Genomic DNA, 21737 nt, shown 5'->3' with positions numbered 1-21737 from the left:
CTGTCCTTCCAGTGAGCACTCAGGGCTGATTTCCTCCAGAATGGATAGATTTGATCTTCTTGCAGTCCATGGGACTCTCAAGAGTCTCCTCCAGCACCATAATTCAAAAGCATCAATTCAAGCCTGGTTACAGCTTGTGATTAGTGAGGAGAGGCTTAACCAGAAATCGCTGTTCAGACAAGTCAGTAAGCCGAACCTTAGGTCAGGGCGGTACAGCAGCAAAAAGTTTGGGGGAAGATTAGCATGGCTACAAATTCCTCTCTGGGAGCCCACAAATTTGCACAGTTCTTCAAAGCCAAAGATTAGTATTGTGTGTCATGTGAGCCGGTCATTGAGAATAACTCGCATAGGACTTCCGGTCGGCGCCAGCGCCTAATGGCCGCCTCCCGCTGAGCTCCGCTCAGGGAGGCTACTTCACGAGTTCGGGTCTGACCGCTACGGCGAAGCGGGGACCCCTAAAATCTCAGGCGCGGAAGCCTGAGAGCAAGGAGGCTCGGTGGGCACCTTAAGCGCCCCCCCTCACTGCAAAGGAGCCTTTTTAAAGGCTCCGGAGCGGCATCGGGGAGCGCGGTGCTGAGAGCCGCTACCCAGCCCATGGAGTGAAGCCGCGTCGCCATTGACGGAGAGCGCCGATTCCTTCCTGACATTTGGAATTTAATTGGACTACCGTGAGTAAGACTGAACAACAACTTTAAAAGGAAATAATTAGAAATTGGCTGAAAACGGAGAAGGCAAAAAATAAGGAAGTCTGCCGTCTGTAAAAATAGCATTCTACCTTATTGGTTTATGCATTAAGCAAATGGACATAGTATTTTTTTATGGCTTTTTCATGGACAATTGCAAGTGGGGAAAATCTAATTTGTCAACCAGGTGATTTATTGTAGATTATTTGTCCAACTCTTAACAGGATGTGACACCTGGTTTTCCACAATGGGTCGTTTTTCTCTGGGTGATCCTTATGGAAATTGTAATTCCTCATCCTTCACAACATCCATCATGCCATATATCACTGCCTCCTTTTTATTCGTTTATAATTACTAAATCTTCATGGCACATACTGGCTTCATTCTAAAGTGTTTAGCACAAAGGAGTTCTCTTCATTCTTATTCTTATTTTTTGCACACATGGATGTTCACCTCTTCACCTGAAACCTCTAAGGCAAAATTTCTTTATAAAAGGCTATCTGAAACAATTTAATTGAAAGACGATAAATCAGTCAGCAGGAGCTGTCTGTCTGTCTCTCTGTCTCATATCACTGCTCTGATTGCACCCACGGCAATTTAAAAAGCCGTGAGTGAAACTGCCTTAGAATGCAATCATTGCAGTGATCATCATTGCGTGGCAAGTTCCTGTCCGTCCGTCTCCCCCCCCCCCCTCAGTGGAAATAAAGACACATGACACAATTATTAAGGTTAATGGGCTAAATAAGGCCACAACTTTATTGGTTACAGATGATGAGTGGTATTGGCTTAGGCATTGGTCCTAACCGACTATATCCGACTCCAGCCCATCTGCTTGAAGTCCGGGAAGCATTAGCCACCAGTAGGGGGAGTCCTGCTGATGCACATCAACTAGGAACTCCCCCGGGGTCACCGCTAGGGGGCGTGCCTTATTCCCTAACCTCCCTGGGCTTCGGACAGGGCCATGCCCCCCGGAATCTTTTAACAGACTACCCTTCAATATGTGAGGCAGGTGATGGCGCTACCTCCCCTCTTCCATCTACAGAACAATACCAATGCCTAACCGCCAATACCAAGAAAGTTGTGACGATTTGCTACGAGGTAGGCGAAAACCCAAGGGCTGGTGCCAATTTGCCAAGTGGAAAAATTCCTACTAGGCCCCTCAACGGCAACCAACCAAGGTCCATAGCAAGGTCAAGGAACGAAACCTTATAGGGCGGGAGGGTGGGAAACAGGAACAGCTGGTAGGCGGCAAAAGAGGGAGATCCCTGGCTGTGCCTGCCTTAAATAGGGCAGGCCACATCCCCAGAGCCAGCTGATTGGCTGGCCAGGGGGTGAAGTGACCAGGGATTCCCCCAATCGCACGGGGGCTGGGCTGTGAAGCCCGCAATCTCACCTCCTCTGCAGGGCTTTGCCAAGTTTCTTCACATCTTGGTTTCCCATTATTCATAGTTTCAGGAACTCCTGATCTCTGCCCCACACAGTGAGTTCCATAACTGCAACCTCGGGTAGCAGTGGCCTATGTGTGGTGGAGTGGACCCATGGAACCACCTTCCTGACACCAGCATTGCTGCAGCTTACCTGGGCAGGGCAGGAGGCAAGGAAGCAGTCAGGGATGTGTGGCCATACCACCAGAGCCAGCCTGGTAGCCCTGCCCAGGCAAACCAAACCTCACTGTTACCCTGCCTCGCCCTATTCAGGAAGCTGCAGCAAGAGGGTGGCTCCAGATCTCTGTCAGGTGTGCGTGCAGGAGCCAGGCCCTGTGACCAGGACTGGGGCCTTCCTAAGTTTGTTCTGAAGAGGCAAGGCACGGCCCCACAGGTGAGGCCGATTGGTAACTCACAGCACCTGGTGGCAAAAGCTGGGAAGGGATATAAGGTCAGTATTTCCCTTCAGCTCTTTGCCACAGCAACACGCTCCTTGCCTTGCTGCTTTTGGTTCCTTGACTCCTTGCTCCTCGGACCCCTGCCTTCGTGACTCCTTGCGCCTCAGATCCCTGCCTTTGTGACTCCTTGCTTCTTGACCCTCGGACCCTTGGCTTCTTGACTCTCAGCTCTCTGATACTCGGACTCTTGGCTTCCCTACTCCTGGCTTCTGGACTCCTGTTCCTGCTCCTACCCCGCCATCTTGCCCCCGGTCCCGACGTCCCCAGCCAGTACTTTGTTTGCCCATGAACCAGACTGTGACAATCTCTGCCTGGCCATGCAACCTGCTCCAGTTCTCGGAGAAGAACCTTCTGGATCTAGACTGCTTCCACCCACTGAGGCAGGCCGCTGGCTCATTCTGGATAAGAAGGAAGATGAGATGGCTTGCTTTGCTTGAGCAACTAGGTCTATTTGAGCTTTAGTATGCCTAGTGCAGGCATAGGCAAACTCGGCCCTCCAGATGTTTTTGGCCTATAACTCCCATGATCCCTAAATAACAGGACCAGTGGTCAGGGAAGATGGGAATAGTAGTTCCAAAACATCTGGAGGGCCAAGTCTGCCTATGCCTGGTTGTTCTCCTGGGTTGTTCTCCAGTCAGGTCTTTCTGGTGTGCCTTTTCCCGACTGCTCTTTGCCTGATTGCTCTCTGGTCCTGATTCCCTGTCCCAAACTCCAGACTCTCTCCAGGCTGCTGCCTACAGCCCAGAGCTGCCCCATAGCAATGAGTATTCAAGATACCTTGGGTCTTTGTGTCATAGCTACAAGTCTATGGGAAGGAGCCAAATGCAGGATACAAGCAATCCCTGTAGAGATGCTCAGGACAGAACTAGCACAGCAGCTTGGATGACATTTGACTGCTGCTTTAAATAGAATTCCAGTGTCTAGTTATCTGGCTTTTCCCCATAAGGGCTAGAGAAACATTCTGTATGACAGCACTCTGTCATGTGGCAAGTTTCTCTTCTTCTACATGTGATTTAGAATTAGGAGAAGGAACTTGCAGTCCCATGATAAACATTGGTTCACACCATGAGTTTCACTTGACCTTATGGCAGAGAAGAGAGTTTGCCCCTCTGCTTTCCTCTCCTCTTGGAACAGAAGATTGAGCACATTTCTGTTTTTCAACCATCTAAAGACCGTGCGTAAGCGAGGAGCCTTCTGCTCCTGGCCTTTTGCACGCTTGTAGAAGCTGAAACCCTTTTAGATAGCTGCTTGTGGTTAAAAGACATAATCGCATTCCAGCAGTTATGTGGCAGGTCTGGAGATGTGCTTAGTGCTTTCAACAGTTGCCCTTGGGGGGTAAATGAGCGGGCTTCTAGCCAGCTGCTCCTGCAGGTTTGATTTATCTGCATGCCAAATTTCCATAGGAAACAATGGCAAAAAACCACCATTCTGCTGCTGCTGCTGCTGCTGCTGCTGCTGCTGTTGTTCCTGGTGCTTCTTTGGGTAGCAAAGAGACTGCTGCAGACTGCAATCCAGCAGCCGTTCGTTGTGGGTTTATAAATTGACAATTTGGAAACAGAGGTCAGAGCCAAGATTTTTAAGTTGGTCTTTCATCTAGGGAAGAGCTAGAGTTCCCTATGCTTTTGCAAAGTTTTAACTACAACCACTTACTAAAGGCAGAGTCATACCACCTGATCATCTGCTTCCTCCTCCTTCTCCAGTCACTTTGCATCAGATAATCTCTCTTGCACACTTGGTTCTGAAACATGCTAGGCTTGCACAACCAAACTTATATGCCTGCGACCATTCAGAAGATTGGAGCTTACTGTGCAAAAAACCCACAATTTTTTGGGTCCTCCCTTGGACTTCAGTTTCAGTCAAACACAATTTTTGTTCAAAGATTCGCTCCTAAAAATCCTCATTCATGTCCATGTTTATGATGGAAACAGAGGGGAAACTGGTTACAATGCCTTACAGTCATGCCTACTACTTCGCTAAATCAGGAAACTGTTTAAAAGTCCCCCTTTCTTTCTTCGATTTCAGCTCTACTTAGAAAAAAACCAAACATTTTAAAAGGCTACAGGATTTATTTTCATCCAAAGTTAAAAAATAGGATTTTTTTAAAAAAAAACTTGCGAACTTTTATTATTATTATTAAAGAAGCCAAATAAAGGATGCATTCCTTCTTATGGCCTGCTAGGCTGCTCATTGCCAACATGAATGCTGAGCATTTATTCCATGGATAAACAATGAGCTGCTGGAGGTAACTGGAAAACCTCCCACTCCAGAAGAATAAACTTTGGCAAGTGTTGCAATAAGCTCTGCATTGAAATAGACCTCCAAAGAAGAGACAAAAGGCAGGATTTTATTTTGGGTTTTGGGTCTTGTTTTGTTTTTTACCACCAAGTACTCTGAATACCTCTAAGGTGTGCCAAGCACAGAGGGTAGCCGATATGTCATTATTAATTCCGACTGACAACTTCATGGGACCTGTAATTCAAGGTTCGTGTATCAAGGAGACTTGCTCTGAATTAGATTAAACGGCAGCCAGGTGCCATTGCTGTCCCACAGAAAAGCGGTGATAGCAGCCCCCTCGTTTATCATAACTTAGGCAATGCTCATAAGTCCCTTGGCCTTCAAATAGCCTTATTAAGGTCAGTAAATAAGATTCTGGGAGAGAGCCGGTGTATATTCACAGGGCTGCGTATCCAGGATACCCTGACATGTGCTGGGTCCAGTGCTATTTTTCTAGAAAAAGAGGTGCCGGAACTCACCCTGAACGCCTCCCTTGTCCTCATATACAGTCATACCTCGGGTTACAGCCGCTTCAGGTTGTGTTTTTTCAGGTTGCGGACCGCCGAAACCCGGAAGTACCAGAACGGGTTACTTCCAGGTTTTGGTGGTCGCGCGTGCGCAGAAGTGCTAGATCACGCTTTGTGCATGCGCAGAAGTGCCGAATCGCAACTCGCTCATGCACAGACACGGGTTGTGAATGCTGCAGGTTGCGAACGTGCATCCCGCACAGACCACGTTCGCAACCCGAGCATCCACTGTAATGGCAATGGCGCCCACCTGAGAGGTGCCGGAACTGAGTTCTGACTGAACGAAAGCCTTGGCTGGTTCTCTTTGTCTCTCTGGTTCAAGGTGAGCTGCTCTCACACCTTCTCTTTCTGAAGAGGCACAAAAAAAGAACCCAACCCAACTGTGTGAAGTACATGACAGTGTGAAGTGAAGAAAAGAAAATAGACCATCATGAGGGTGCAGAACATCATATCAGGGTAGCGGGGCAGGGGAAGGGAAGTTCACAAGCATTATGTTTTCTAGGTCGCAACATTTCACTCAGTCACAATAATTTAAGGAATAGGCAGCTTAAGGATTGTGGCCAACATGGTCCTGTTTAGTTGTGCTCTCTCACAAAAAGCAGCTGTAATCTGCCAATCTCTCATCGAGAAATGGAATAGTTATATTGATGATGCTAGGCCGAGAACAAGTCAATAGGTTAAAAAAAATTGCATTGTGATACGGGTATTCATTGTGCAATTGTGCCCATGTATGTATATGTACACGGGTGGCATTGTGGGTTAAACCACAGGGCCTAGGACTTGCCGATCAGAATGTCGGCGGTTCGAATCCCCGCGACGGGGTGAGCTCCCGTTGCTCGGTCCCTGTTCCTGCCAACCTAGCAGTTCGAAAGCACGTCAAAGTGCAAGTAGATAAATAGGTACCGCTCCGGCGGGAGGGTAAACGGCATTTCCGTGCGCTGCTCTGGTTCACCAGAAGCGGCTTAGTCATGCTGGCCACATGACCCGGAAGCTGTACACTGGCTCCCTTGGCCAATAAAGCGAGATGAGCGCCGCAACCCCAGAATCGATCACGACTGGACCTAATGGTCAGGGGTCCCTTTACCTTTACCTATGTATATGCACACCATAATTTTTTGCCATCAGCAACACATTGCAAGGTTAACCATTTCAAATTTAAACCTCAAATCCTGGCCAGCAACATTCAGAATGCAAACACAGTATAATGGAGGATGTATCCTGCTCTGTGCCTGAGTTGTATGCTGGGTGCAATCTGCATCCAGCAAATAGACTACATCTGTACTGGAAAATTTCATTTTCATTTCACTTTTAATTTGCATACTGCCTTTCTATCTTATTATTCACAAGGCGAAGAAACAACAAAATAGACAGCCAAGGTCACACACGTTAATAACAATCTGATCCAATTACCAAAAAAGCCACAATGACTTTAAAATAAACAATAAAGAAATATTCAGTGAGCCATTAGAACGTAATGGTAAACAGTGAAATTAAATATCAGCAAATAGTAATTAAACAGTTTACACTTAACAAATACAATAAGGAATTACTACAGTGCAATCAATAAAAATGGTGGCCAGTCACAATGCATAAAATACCACAACGTTATATAAAAGGATCAAGTTGAAAAACAAGGAAAACAATATAACTTATAAAATTATTTTAAATATATATATCCCTGAGCTCCTCTTCTCTCTTCCCAGCTGCTTCTGCTGTTCTGAATGTCATGATCTGGGAGAGGCTCCTAGGGATGGAGGGTGGGGCAAAGCAGGTGGGAAAGCCATTGCCTGATGATGATGATGATAGATAAATAAATAAATAAATAAATTATTTATACCCTGCCCATCTGCCTGGGTTTCCCCAGGGCAGCTTCCAATAGAAGATTAAAAATACATTAAAACATCAGACATTAAAAACTTCCCTGTACAGTGCTGCCTTCAGATGTCTTCTAAAAGTCAGATAGTTGTTTATTGCCTTGACATCTGATGGGAGGGCGGGCGCCACTACCGAGAAGGCCCTCTGCCTGGTTCCCTGTAACCTCACTTCTCGCAGGGAGGGAACCGCCAGAAGGCCCTCGGCGCTGGACCTCAGTGTCCAGGCTGAAAGATGGGGGTGGAGACGTTCCTTAAGGTATATCGGACTGAGGCCGTTTAGGGCTTTGAAGGTCAGCACCAACACTTTGAATTGTGCTCGGAAACGTACTGGGAGCCAATGTAGGGAGCCAATGATGAACAGAAAGTCTCTCTCCCCTCACAGTTCTTCCTCTGGAGCATCTCTCTCATGAAGACTCCCAGTCCGATGGCACAGTAATACCATCCCCTGGGGAGCTGCACATGTCCCACCTTCCCAGATTCCACAGCCTTTCTCAAATAACCAGTAGACTCCTTTTTGTGTTTGCCTCTGTAAGCGGCCATCCTGGGTTTGTGTAAAAACTTCTGCATGACTGGATCTAGGTAAGAGTTGTGACCGTTTCTTTTTTGCCTCTGGCATTGCCCACCGGGGGGCAGAGGTGCCCAGAAGGGAACGCAGCCTCTTATAAAGATGCCCCACTCCTGGTGTATAGGATTGTAGCATTAGGCAGGATCCATTCCAGAGTCTCTCACGCAGAGCGAAAAGGCAGACAGATTGGTAGGAGGTTTGGGAAACTTGTTTTGATGCAGTGGTTTCCTCTTCTCGGCTTTTCCCCTCAGGTGGGAGACGGGGCAGTGGAGCTCCTGTAGCCTCACCTGCGGCGTAGGACTGCAGACCCGAGACGTCTTCTGCTCTCACCTCCTCTCGCGAGAAACCAACGAGACGGTGATCTTGGCAGACGGGCTGTGCCACAAGCCCCAGCCCATCCAGGTGCAAGCCTGCAATCGTTTCGACTGCCCCCCATCCTGGTACCTCTCGGAGTGGCAACAGGTAAGTAATGTCATTCATTCAGTGAACCAAGGCATGAAGTTTCCTCCACTTGCGCAACAAACAGGGAAGATGCAAATTCTGAACCCCATCAAAGATCAACACCAGAGGTAGGCAACCTAAGGCCTGTGGGCTGGATGCGGCCCAATCGCCTTCTCAATCCGGCCCACAGATGGTCCGGGAATCAGCATGTTTTTACATGAGTAGAATGTGTCCTTTTATTTAAAATGCATCTCTGGGTTATTTGTGGGGCCTGCATGGTGTTTTTGTCAGGAGCTCGGCCTACACTCAAGTAGAACCCTGGCAGAGACACATGCCCGACTGGCATGTTCTCTCCCTCCTGGTCTTTCATACGGGAGCTTCAAAAGCTTTCTTCAGCCCAAACATCACAGCGACCAATGCCAACCGACACCGGCACACTTAGGGATCCACAGAGTTTGTGCATCATGTGTGACAGACCTCAGCAACTCAGCATTTGGGCTAATCTACTTTATTTACATATAAACACACACGGAGCACTGCAACATGGCTCCCTCCCTCTCTAGTATCAGACAGCAAAGAGAGAAAAAACAGGACAATAGCCGCACTTCACGGAACACAATAACACAAACATCCTGTCTCCGTCACTTCCCACTTTGTGGAGTAAAAATATACACTGTCATGTGAAAGACAACAATCCCATGCCTGCAATCATGGAGCAGGAATACTAACAGTTTTTACATGAGTAGAATGTGTGCTTTTATTTAAAATGCATCTCTGGGTTATTTGTGGGGCATAGGAATTCATTCATATTTTTTTTTGCAAAATATAGTCTGGCCCACCAGATGGTCTGAGGTACCGTGGACCGGCCCACGGCTGAAAAATGTTGCTGACCCCTGATCAACCCAGTCTCTCATTTCTGCTTTGATTTTGAGGCAAGCCCACTGCCCCCATAGACACCCTCTTTGGCTGCCCCATTGACATGGGGTAAACCTCACTCTGGGAAGTTCATTGTATCTACTGCCGTTTTTTACATGAATACAATATTTTAGCTACAAGCGTTACCACTCTTCTTCGCTGCGGCTTTTGAGTTCTCATAAGGAAGGGTGGTCCAAATTAGATTTTTTTTATTTATTTAATAAACCTTTAATGTTCTTGGCAGAAGAACTCCTGAGATAACCATCAGCATGTTTAACATTTTGAGTGATTAAAAATACATCCTTATAAATTCAAGTCTTTATTTTTAAAATGTTCCATATTTGGGATAAAGCTGTGAGGGTGTTTACCTTGTTTTGATGGGTTATCTCCTCGCCTCGCCTCCCACCCCAAAGAAAATGGTATCAGAATTCATTTTTATAAGCCCCGGTAAACATCTCTTTTGCAGAAAGTGGCTGCAAAGGGTTGCATCAATAAATCTTTTTCTATCTTCACTTTATTGCTGAAGGGAATGGACTTTTAATAGAACAAACCGTGGCTCACTTTTCAGAATATCTATTAAAGTTCCTTGGGCTGACATGTCCCAGAACATTTTTAAAGGCTTCTTTCCCCTCTCCTGCCCCTTCAGAACTGTTTCTCCCAGTATTTTTGGAAGAAGGGTGGAGGGAACCTTGCTGAATGCAGCAAATTAGAATGCTTTAGGATCCAACAGCAACCATTAAAGTTTTGGAAAGCATGATTCCTTTTTCCTTCTGCATCTGTTTGGTCTCACTGCCTAACAATGCAAGTGAGCAATTCCAAGAGTGAGTGTAGAAAATAACTGCTTACCAGATATTAACTTGTCCATAGAAGGGAGTTATAATCGCTGTTAATTTCAGCACATTTCAGACAGCTGGTGAATTGGTGCTCTGTGAATGACAGTCCACATAATGCAGCATTTCAGTAGCAAGGCTCTCGCCCTGCTGTATACAATATGTTGTTACTGTCATTGTTTTTTAGTTGCTTTGCTTACAAAAGTTTAAAGTTGTAAAGCTGTTGTGTGTTTGTTTACCTTTTGCTGTTGTGAATACAGTGGAACCTCGGCTCCTGAACGCCTTGGGAGCCAAACGTTCCGGCTCCCGAATGATCGAAAACTGGAAATGATTGTTCCAGTTTTTGAACGTTCTTCGGAAGCCGAGCATCCGGCACGGCTTCTGATTGGCTGCAGGAAGCTCCTGCAGCCAATCGGAAGCTGTGCCTTGGTTCCCGAACAATTTCAGGAGTCGAACAGACTCCAGGAACGGATTACATTTGAGAACCAAGGTTCCACTGTAGTTTGTTGAGGTTTTCTTTTTCACAAAATTATGCTGCAGTCGACAGCCCCCTCCTTCATATCTCCCTCCCATTACCCCTCGTCACATACCCAAACATACTGATGCACCCACCTGATAATTCTAGTTAATACATATGCTACAGATACAAACAGTACAGGGGAGCAGGAAAAGGGGATAAATAAATGTGTCAAAGATACAATAATAATAGCAACAACAATATAAATAATGCAGCTGCAATTCATAATAATGCAAGGACAAAGAAAGAAAAGAAATCTCATCTGTGTGCTTCCCTTTGTTTACTGCTCTAGGTACTACTCAGCGAATAATTCTAAAAACTAGCCCCAAATAATTTGAAAGCTCCTTTTGTGTTTCACAAAGCAGAACCTGTTCGTGTGTTGTATGTGTGTTTTGTCTGGTAGATTGGATAGCGAAGTACCTATGCACACACACCTGTGCGTTAAAACACCCTTATGGGAGACTGTAGCATCCTAAAGCATCAGAAAGAGCCTGTTGTTGTGGGTAGGTCTATCTCCCATATCATGTCAGCCTCTGCCAGACATTTTGTAAATGGTTTAGCTATAATGTCAAAGGGACTGTAGGGACAAGCACACAACGCGACTCCTCCTTCATGCCTGTTTTCATTGCATTCCAACTCACGGTTCATTCTGCACATTGTCATATGTAGGACATTGAGCTGGTTCACAAGTACAGGCTTAGACATCCCTTTTATTTCTCACTGCTTGCTAACCTCGCAATTGAATATGTGAACTGACTCCACTGAGTAGTTCTCTCATTCGCTTGATCTCACATTCTTTAATTGGGAACCAAAAAGGATATTAGCATGCAAAACCAAGATTGTAGGAAGTTTTTTATCAGAGGAAATATGAATGTGATAAGTCATCCCGAGGATCAGCATACAAGTCACTAATTGGTATTAGCCAATTGACAGGTGCAAATAGAATAATAATAATAATAATAATAATAATAATAATAATAATAATAATAATTTTTTATTTATATCCCGCCCTCCCCAGCCGAAGCAGGGCTCAGAGCGGCTAACAACATTAAAATGATACAACATTCTAAAATCATTTCATTATAAAATCAATTCAAATCAGATTAATGGCAACCATTGGGCTAGAGTTCTGTGAGGATTGCCAAAGAAGGGGGTCAGGCTATGCCCTGGCCAAAGGCCTGGTGGAACAGCTCTGTCTTGCAGGCCTTGCGGAAAGATGTCAAGTCCCGCAGGGCCCTAGTCTCTTGTGACAGAGCATTCCACCAGATTGGAGCCACAGCCGAAAACGCCCTGGCTCTGGCTGAGGCCAGCCTAACCTCTCTGTGGCCCGGAACCTCCAAGATGTTTTTGTTTGAAGACCGTAAGGTCCTCTGTGGGACATACCAGGAGAGTATGGAACCTGTTTCAACTTACTTTTGGGAACCTAACATGATACCTTGGATTTTGGACTCCAACTCCCATCAACCCCAGCCAGTATGGTGGAAGTTGCAATCCACAACATGGGCACCATGTTCTTTAACCTGGTGGTTTGTGCATAAAAATTAATGCTAGAAGCAGGGCCTCACTGGCCTCATTGGGTCAAGTGACTCTCTATGCAAGTTTATAATCTAGTTCCTGGCCTGCATGAATGTATGCAGGAGAAGATTTAGCTTAAAGAGGGAGGGAGATGTGGTTCACTAGAAATTAATCTAACATACTTACATTGACTCCAATAACCCTCCCCTTTTATTTTTGGAAGCAGTGCTCACAGCAGTCACCAAGAGTCATAAAAATAAAGGACTATGTGGTTTAGTAGTTTATTATATTAACCTTGCAAACCAATTATTTAGGGAGCTGCGGATTGAAGACCCAGGGTGTAGCTTTCCCATGAATTAAAATTTGGTGGGGGTGGTGGATTAGACTGTGGAGTTAGGCTGGGCCTGGTGTTGCACAGAGGGTTTTCTGAGCAAAGAGAGCGCCAAAGGACAGCTGTGCTTCTGCTGTTTGTTTAACTTACACTCTTCTCACAAGTAGGCTGTATGTAATGGCTGCCATCTCACATGCAGTCAGGTTGCTCCCATTCACTTCAGTTGTGATTCAAGCGACCTGATGCATGGCAGTTGCTGCAAATGTCAGCAAGCTCTGAGGCCTCTGCCGCTTCTGTTGTCCTCCAGTGTTCACAGACGTGCGGGGGTGGCCTTGAGAAGCGGGAAGTGCTCTGCAAGCAGCGCATGGCCGATGGGAGTTTCCTGGAGCTTCCAGAAACATTCTGCTCCACTTTGAGGCCCGCCTCCCAACAAGCCTGCCAAAATGAGGACTGCCCCCCTGAGTGGCTTCTTTCAGACTGGACGCAGGTATGAGGTAGCAGTAGAAAACAAAAACAAACACACCGTAGCCTTGGGTGTCTCTAGCACTGGGTAGCCAATGTGGTACCCTCCAGATGTTTGGGACTGTGAATACCTGTATATCTGAAGGAGCTTCTCCACCCCCATCATTCTGCCTGGACACTGAGGTCCAGTGCCAAGGGCCTTCTGGCGGTTCCCTCACTGCGAGAAGCCAAGTTACAGGGAACCAGGCAGAGGGCCTTCTCAGTGGTGGCACCTGCCCTGTGGAACGCCCTCCCACCAGATGTCAAAGAGAACAACAACTACCAGACTTTTAGAAGACATCTGAAGCCAGCCCTGTTTAGGGAGGCTTTTAATGTTTGATATATTACGGTATTTTAATCTTTTGTTGGAAGCCTCCCAGAGTGGCTGGGGAAGCCCAGCCAGATGGGCGGGGTATAAATAATAAATTATTATTATTATTATTATTATTATTATTATTATTATTATTATTATTATTACCATCAGCTCTAGGCAGGATAACACAGGAAGTCGTGGGCATCTAATGAAGCAGAATGCTGGAAGATTCAGGATGGATAAGAAAAATGCATTGCATTGCATAGTTGAACAATGGCACTCGCTCCTCCACAGGGACACCAACTTCAGGGGGCCCTGCTGGCCCAGGCACCCACAGAAAAAAAATTATGTGGGTGCCCAGCCTCCATCCCCACTCCCGCCGCTGTGCGCTGGCCGCCAGGTTCAAAGTCGTCTTCTTCTGTGTCCTCCCTGGGGGGCTCTTGGGCAGTCAGCTCCCACCACTCTTACTCATCCAGCCAGCCTCTGACATCTAGTTTTGTCCCCATCCTCTTCCCTGATGAGTTCTTTAAGGGCAACATTGAAACTAAGGAGAAGGGAGCTGACTGGCAGTGCCAGCCTCTAGGCAGGTTGTAAGGAGAAAAACAGGTAGGTTGGGGCTGACCAAAGCCAGGCTGAGGTTGATTGGGCAGTGCACCTTTTGCCCTCAGTGACCAGCCTTCACTGAATGGCTGGTCAGATGGGTCTCCCTTTTCCCATGATGTTCTTCCTGAAAGTTGTGAGGTGTGTTCTCCTAGTAGCCCTAGTACACCTGGCTGGTGGTAGAGACCCCAGTGTGCTTTGCTGAAGGGATGCTGTGTTTCCATTTCCATTTGGAACATCTTTGCAGAACCTCCATAATAAGAGTTGGAGATGGTGGCTTGTAAATTCAGAACTTCACCATGCACATTCTAGGTGGGTTTGGGGGCAGGCGAGGAAGTGAGTGATAGTTTGTCCTGGTGCTCAGGTTATTTCCACAGAGGTACAAATTCATTGGTTGCTAGTTCATTGGCTCTATACTTATGCAAAACCAGCCTCGGTCCAGTATACCTGAAGGAGCGTCTCCACCTCCATTGTTCAGCCCAGACCCTGAGGTCCAGCACTGAGGGCCTTCTGGCGGTTCCCTACCCTGTGAGAAGCTAAGTTACAGAGAACCAGGCAGAGGGCCTTCTCGGTGGTGGCGCCTGCCCTGTGGAACGCCCTCCCATCAGATGTCAAAGAGAAAAACAACTACCAAACTTTTAGAAGACATCTGAAGGCAGCCCTGTTTAGGGAAGCTTTTAATGTTTACTAGGTTATTGTATTTTAGTGTTCTGTTGGAAGCCGCCCAGAGTGGCTGGGGAAACCAAGCCAGATGGGCGGGGTATAAATAAATTATTATTATTATTATTATTATTATTATTATTATTATTATTATTATTGGGTCTGCCTTTCATCGGAACCAGGTGCGCTGTGGGCTGCTAGAGGAGACAAGAGCAACAACTGGAATGAAGTTTGCTACAGCTGCCTTTCCGCATTGCCTTGTCTGCAGCAGAACACCTGTGTGTGCTGCAGGAGGGTTTCAGGGAATGCAATCCATTGTAGAAAAGCTTTGTGGGCCACACAGTTGTGCTGTGTGAACTTAGAGCACACTTTGGAGAGGGCGTGGCGCTGTGGGTTAAACCACAGAGCCTAGGACATGCCGATCAGAAGGTCGGCGGTTCGAATCCCGGTGAGCTCCCGTTGCTCGGTCCCTGCTCGTGCCAACCTAGCAGTTCAAAAGCACGCCAAAGTGTAAGTAGATGAATAGGTACCGCTCTGGCAGGAAAGTAAACGGTGTTTCCGTGCGCTGCTCTGGTTCACCAGAAGCGGCTTAGTCATGCTGGCCACATGACCCGGAAGCTGTGCACAGGCTCCCTCGGCCAATAAAGCGAGATGAGCGCCGCAATCCCAGAGTTGGTCACGACTGGACCTAATGGTCAGGGGTCCCTTTACCTTTACCTAACCAGCACCTCCCTGTAACACTGCAGAGAAAGACTTTTCTGTCCTTCCTTAGGCTGCGTACACATTACCAGTTTAAATGCAGAGAAGTCCTCTTTTCCATTCTGATCAAAGCTGGTTTGAGGGGAATGAATTAAAATGCAGTATTTCATTTGAAAATGTAGGATAGATACAGGTGTGGTGAACACCATGAGTGCAAGGCTTCCTAGACCAGCAGATGCAGAGGAAATGAACATGTGTACACAGCCTTATCTTCTCTCTAAGGAACCACCTGACAAGCCTCGCAATATAGAATACTCAGGCTGCAAAAAGGCCCTTGCCAACTTCAATAAACACTTTGCAGGAGAGCATTTGTGTAAAGCACTGCTCTAGTCTTGTTTAATGATCCACAACCGAATACATCTGTACTTTGGGTTTGACATTATCAAGTGATTGCAGAGAGAGAGAGAGGCTTTCAGGTAAGGGATGTCTGGAGCACCTAATGATGATGATGATGATGATGATGATGATGATGATGATAATATTTGCACCACACCCAACTGCCTGGGTTGCCCCAGCCACTCTGGGCGGCTTCCAACATATATAAAAGCATATTGCTTAATCCTAAAACCAAGTAGGTGTTCTTCTCCTTGCCACTGCCAACCCCTCTTTCACTCAAGGAGAAAGTTAATAGCTTGGTCGATGAAAGAAACCCGTCGTGCCAGGATGTGTTTGTGTGCTTGTGTGTTGTAGAGGAAGCTTAACTAATTGATAATAATCTATCCTGCCAAATAAATAGATTGTATAAGGCAATCTGCTGCTAGGACATGCCCCCATTATGAGGCTAAAGAGGCATTCTACCCCCCTCCTCAGGCAGTCATTTTGCTCATCAAAATGTACGTAAAAAACCTACACAACTTTCTGCATAATGGCATTTATATTATTTTTCAAAAGGGGGCTGTTTTCTTCTACACCAGAGAATGTTTTGGTGTGTCTCTCCCACCCTTCTTTTTTACACCTATAACCATCCTTGCACGAGTATTAGAAAGTTATATTTTAAAGCCCAGATTCAACAAGAGCCATTTATTTATGTGGTGCACACACAGCAAGGGCAAGCAGAGCAAACCTGGACCCAGATACTCGCAGCTGCTACTGGATCTGCACATAGAGTTTATAATACTGCATCTGTAACCATGTGCACAGGGCTCAAAGGAAGGAGAGCCCCTTTGCTCAAGAATTGGAGGTCATTCATTGGAGATGGAGATGGGCCCGTCCATCTGTCTTACGATTTAGATAGCTCTTGGTTATCTGGGGCCACAGCTTTTGGTAATTATTAATACCTGTGCCTTACTTGCCACATGCCCACCCTGCCTTGTGCAAGGCTGAATCTGAACTGGGGCCCATGTGAGCATCATGTCTGCTTCTCCCTCCCTCCCTCCCAATCGCTGTTGCCATGTTAGTCATCAGCCGCTTCCAGGAACAGCACCACAAGCGAAAAACGTAAGAGGCAGCATTGGAGTTCTTTGCAGATTTTGGCAAGAGTGCAGGCCTGTTAAGCTGCCTGCATATGAGTTACACCAAAGCGATCCTGTGTATTCCATAGCCTGCCTGCTGGAGTACCTAACTTTTCCTGAAGACAGGATGGTGAGAAGCGAAGGAATGGTAATCTGTCTTCTTATGCCAGCATGGGTAGGACTTCCCATGTTCAGACGGCTGCAGGAAGGCAGCCGTGACTATGCATGCTTGGTTTGAACAATAGCCACATGATGTCTTCCCATATTATTTTCCCATTTAATCCATATTTACGGCTTCCATGGAAAATCCAGTTGTTATGTACTGAGCTTGGATCCTAGAACAATAGGCAGGTAGGATCCTAGAATGCAACAACTGGATTAGCCTGCAGGAGCAGCCCAGTCAGGCCCCAGGAGGAAGTTAATCAGCCTATCAGGTCAGTAGGGTCCTAGAATGGAACAACCGATTGGCCTGCAGGAACAGCCCAATCGGGCTCCAGGAGGGAAGCAGAGTCAGCCAATCACACGGGACCCATTGTGTAAATAATGTATATAAAGCCTGAGGTTTGGGGAAAATTCATTCACTGTTTACGAGCTGCAATAAAGAGCATGAAATCACTACGCGACTCCGAGTATATTTCACCAATTAAAACAAACAACCAAAACCATGAACGGTGCATCTGGATTAAAATGGTGGGTGGAGACAGAGAACACAATTATCACAAGGTTGATGCTTTGTGGATACTGTGAAAACCTTACATGTATGAGCATTACCGAGTCCACAAAAATCTGCAAAGGGGAGTTCCCTTCTGTACAGAGTAATGCACCATAATATTTTAAAGCATAGTGGTCACAGGAAGAGATTACAGTCCATGCAACCAGCTGCCTCCGGCCCTTTTCTCTGCACCTCTTTGTCTTTTAACCTGTGACCTTCCTAATCAGCTCCTTTTTGTGCCTAGTGTTCTGTGAGCTGTGGTGAGGGAACCCAGAAGCGAAATGCTATTTGCAGGAAAATGCTAAACACCGGGCTTTCTGCCATCATCAATTCATCGCTGTGCCCGCCCTTGCCATTCTCATCATTGGTCAGGCCATGTGCAGTAGCAACCTGTGCAAGTGAGTATAGAAAAGCAACTGGGGCGAGTGGGAATTCTGAGGGTTTGTGACATCTCTGTGACCAAACAGGAGTTTGTAGAGCCCTTTACTCGGTAACAATTTACTGCAAAGCACCTGGAAGTTCGGGACACGGGTGGCGCTGTGGGTTAAACCACGGAGCCTAGGACTTGCCGATCAGAAGGTTGGCGGTTCGAATCCCTGCGACGGGGTGAGCTCCCGTTGCTTGGTCCCTGCTCCTGCCCACCTAGCAGTTCGAAAGCACGTCAAAGTGCAAGTAGATAAATAGGTACCGCTGCGGCAAGAAGGTAAACGGTGTTTCCGTGCGCTGCTCTGGTTCACCAGAAGCAGCTTAGTCATGCTGGCCACATGACCCGGAAGCTGTATGGCAGCTCCCTCGGCCAATAAAGCGGGATGAGCACCGCAACCCCAGAGTCGTCCGCGACTGGACCTAATGGTCAGGGGTCCCTTACCTGCCTCACTGGTTATAATCATACTTAATTTGAACTAACTGCATCCACACTTTCACCCGACTCGCATTTTGATCTTATTGTGTACTGGTTAATCCTTCCCTCTGCCCGGAAGCTGTACGCTGGCTCCCTCGGCCAATAAAGCAAGATGAGCAGCGCAACCCCAGAATCAGTCACGACTGGACCTAATGGTCAGGGGTCCCTTTACCTTTAACTTTTACCTGGAAGTTCAGCAGGGGCTGAACTCAATCAGCACAGTGGATTGTTTGCCCTCTAGATCCCATTCATAAGACTTTCCCATAATAGTTTGCCTGTCTTCCTTAAAAATCAGGCAACAAGTTGAGAAAAGGCCTTAATGACTAGTTGATGCACACACAGAAATCTGAATCAATGGCACAGTGGCTTGTGACACAGTCCATGGTCTACCCTGGGAGTCTGCAAATATAGACATGGGTGAATTATGGACCAAAAAGAGAGAGAGACCTTATTGTGGCTATCGCTGGAGTGTAGCTGTCACCATCCCTGATATTTGGTTGTGCTGTCTTGGGGTTTGATTCAGCGAGAAAATGCCCCCTAATCGCTTTGGGGCAAATGGAGTCCATGTTTTCAAAATGATAAAAGTTTCATAAGAAAGTTGCTATTGCAGTTGTATTCAATTGTGCCTGAAATTTCCAAGGCTTGTTTGTTTTCCATGAAGAAGATATAGAAGGGTGGGGGTCCCTTTCCAAACAGTAATAATCGGGTTCAGCATTCCAGAGGTTTATGGGTGATGTTTAACAGCGTCCCTCATTGGCAGAACTGTTCCACACATCCCTTGTACCCTCAGTGCGCCCCCCTCAAAAAAATATTGGAGGGGGGGAATCAGGAAATGGCGGGTGTTGCCCTGTGTGTTTAGTATAATGTCATTTAAGATTAGTACGCTACTCATGTATCATAACTTTTGCCTGAAAAATGGAGAAGTACAGTGAGAAGGAAAGAATTGGGGGCCTTGTTTGTATAAGTTTGCAACAGCTGTGATTTATACATGGATGGGCCATTCATAAATGCTACATTGGGATTTGATTTCTAAGTGCAAAATGTAACATTATTTTCAAAATCCATGACCCAGTCCTCATATTCTTTTCAGTTGTCTGGCACAGAGACCTGAACTGCAGGGACCCACATAACTAATGAAGTCTAATATTATCCACCGTGGGGTTTTCAACCCGCTCAAACTAGATTTGTTCTGCTTCACATTACACCCTCGAGACTCCACTGCATTTATTCCTCCTTGCTGCTCTCAGCTGTGGGGCCTCACAGGGCTGAAACGATGAACATTTAACAAGGGGAGTTCCCCTTTTTCTTTCGCACCTTCCTTGTATTCATTAGATGGGCTCCTTCACGGAAAGATCTTCAGCAACGGGATGTGCATTGCTGTTTTCTGATTTGGGGGAGGGGCTGCAGCTGCCACCCACCTATTTGCTGTAAATCATAATAGCTAAAATAACAGCCAGTGCCAAAAAGAAGCTGTTTATTTTGTTTAATGAGGTGCAAACGACATTTCTGGACAACACTGAGGTGCTACTGAAAATGATATCTCCGTGCTGATTTTCCTTCCTCTCTGCTAGATTAGAGTGTGGTGCCCCATGCCATGATATAGTGCAGGCATTCCCAAACCCGGCCCTCCAGCTGTTTTGGGACTACAACTCCCATCATCCCTAGCTAACAGGACCCGTGGTCAGGGATGGTGGGAATTGTAGTCCCAAAACAGCTGGTGGGCCGAGTTTGGGGATGCCTGATATAGTGTATTACCCCATGATATGTCATTCAAACTACTGTTGCTCTGCCCCAGCTCCTGCCAACCTAGCAGTTCGAAAGCACACCAGTGCAAGTAGATAAATAGGTACCACTGCAACTGGAAGGTAAACAGCGTTTCTGTGCGCTGCTCTGGTTTCACCAGAAGTGGCTTAGTCATGCTGGCCACATGACCTGGAAAGCTATCTGTGGACAAACTCTGGCTCCCTTGGCCTGAAAGTGAGATGAGCACCGCAACCCCATAGTCGCCTTTGACTGGACTTAACAGTCCTTTACCTTTACCTTTATCATGTCATGCTCTCTTTGGCCCTCCCTGCCTCCTGCCACAGCAGCAGCCGATGTTGTGGAGTAGAACAGCATATCACAGATGAACTGGAACAAAATGGGAGAGAGGGAATAACCCAATTCTAGTTTCCACCCAAACTTGCTAGGCTGAGAATGGAGAGATGATGTGGTTTCATTTCCAAACATTATTAATTACATTTCAGGACACCAGAGGCCATCTCACAAGCAAACCCCTCTCATCATGGCTCAAAAGAAAGTCTTCATTCAAACAAGGAAACAGAGAAAGCTGCACTTCGTTGTTGGCGGGTATGCCTACCTTCTCCCCAAAACCTCCGTCATCCTCAGGTGCCCCGTGAGAAGGTTCCGGAAGCCAATGATCACATGGGAGAAAGATGGCAAGCGGCTCATCAGTTCGGCTCACGTGACTATTGCTCCGTATGGATATATGAAAATTCATCGGTTGAAGCCCTCCGATACGGGGACTTACACCTGCACAGCAGGGCTGGCTCGGGAGCATTTTGTGATTAAGCTCATAGGAGGCCACAACAAGCGCATGGCCGCCTTGTCACTTGGGATGATGAAAGAAGAAGAAGCCACGAGGAAGGCCAGCTTGAACGAAGCTTTGCACGCCCAGGAGAAGCATCAGAACGGAATCCTCTTCAACGGGAGCAAAACTGAGAAACGGGGGCTTCTTACCGACCCTAGCAGCCGGTACGATGATATTGTCTCGAGGCTTTTGGAGTACAGAGGCTGGCCTCGCGACCACCCAGAGCCATGGGAAGCTCAGGACTCTGCGGAGAGAAACATCTCTTCCGAGGAAGATCAAGGCCAGGAGTACACCCTTCCTTTCACCATGGTCGCCAGCCAGGATCGTTTGGATGACATCCTGAGAAACTTGTCCCAACAGCCAGAGGAAGTTCAGGATGTCTATAGCAAGCAGCTGGTTGCGCAGTTGGCCCACGAAATTTTCAAGAGCCATTTGGAACACCAGGAGTCCCTTTTCAAAACACAAGGGAGCAGGGTCAGTTCTGCTTCGGTGGAGGTCCCGTTCAGCAAGTATTTTTCCGAGTTCACCAGCTCCTTGAGAACGTCTTCGGCTGAAGCCCACTTGTCCTCATCACCGGAGCTGACAAACGGCTCGCGGGGGCCTCATAGAAAGCCTGCCATTCTCAAGAAGATATCTGCGGCACAGCAGCTCTCCGCCTCCGAAGTGGTCACCCATCTCGGACATACTGTCGTTTTAGCTAGCGGGACGCTAAGTGTGCTTCTTCACTGCGAGGCGGTTGGGAACCCAAAGCCCACCATTAGCTGGGCAAAGAATGGAGAGGTTGTGCAGTTCAGCAAAAGGTAACAAATTCTGTTGATTTTACCTTCCCAAGGATTAAGCTATGCACTTTTCTGTTTTAGTATTTATCCTTTGATGTTCACAGTTCCTGTTCTGGG

General features: G+C 46.9%; 1 protein-coding gene and 1 long non-coding RNA gene across 2 annotated transcripts in view; one reads left to right on the top strand and one right to left on the bottom strand.

Annotated features, from left to right (window-relative positions):
* Positions 1 to 21737, bottom strand: part of LOC310753144 — a 356996-nt gene that overhangs the window by 108373 nt on the left and 226886 nt on the right. The gene's annotated exons all lie outside the window — the stretch shown is intronic.
* ADAMTSL1 (ADAMTS like 1) overlaps positions 1 to 21737 on the top strand; it is a 257528-nt gene that overhangs the window by 174760 nt on the left and 61031 nt on the right. Inside the window, exons 16-19 of the mRNA XM_083592741.1 lie at positions 8057 to 8267; positions 12662 to 12841; positions 17595 to 17748; positions 20498 to 21641. Of these exons, the coding sequence (XP_083448867.1) occupies positions 8057 to 8267; positions 12662 to 12841; positions 17595 to 17748; positions 20498 to 21641 (1689 nt within the window). The remainder of the gene's footprint in view (positions 1 to 8056; positions 8268 to 12661; positions 12842 to 17594; positions 17749 to 20497; positions 21642 to 21737) is intronic.

Source organism: Podarcis filfolensis (genome assembly GCF_964270895.1).
Source record: "Podarcis filfolensis genome assembly, chromosome: 17".
NCBI classification, from domain to species: Eukaryota; Metazoa; Chordata; class Lepidosauria; order Squamata; family Lacertidae; genus Podarcis; species Podarcis filfolensis.
The sequence above is the reverse complement of the archived record's forward strand: the minus strand, read 5'-3'. Positions and strand labels throughout refer to the sequence as shown.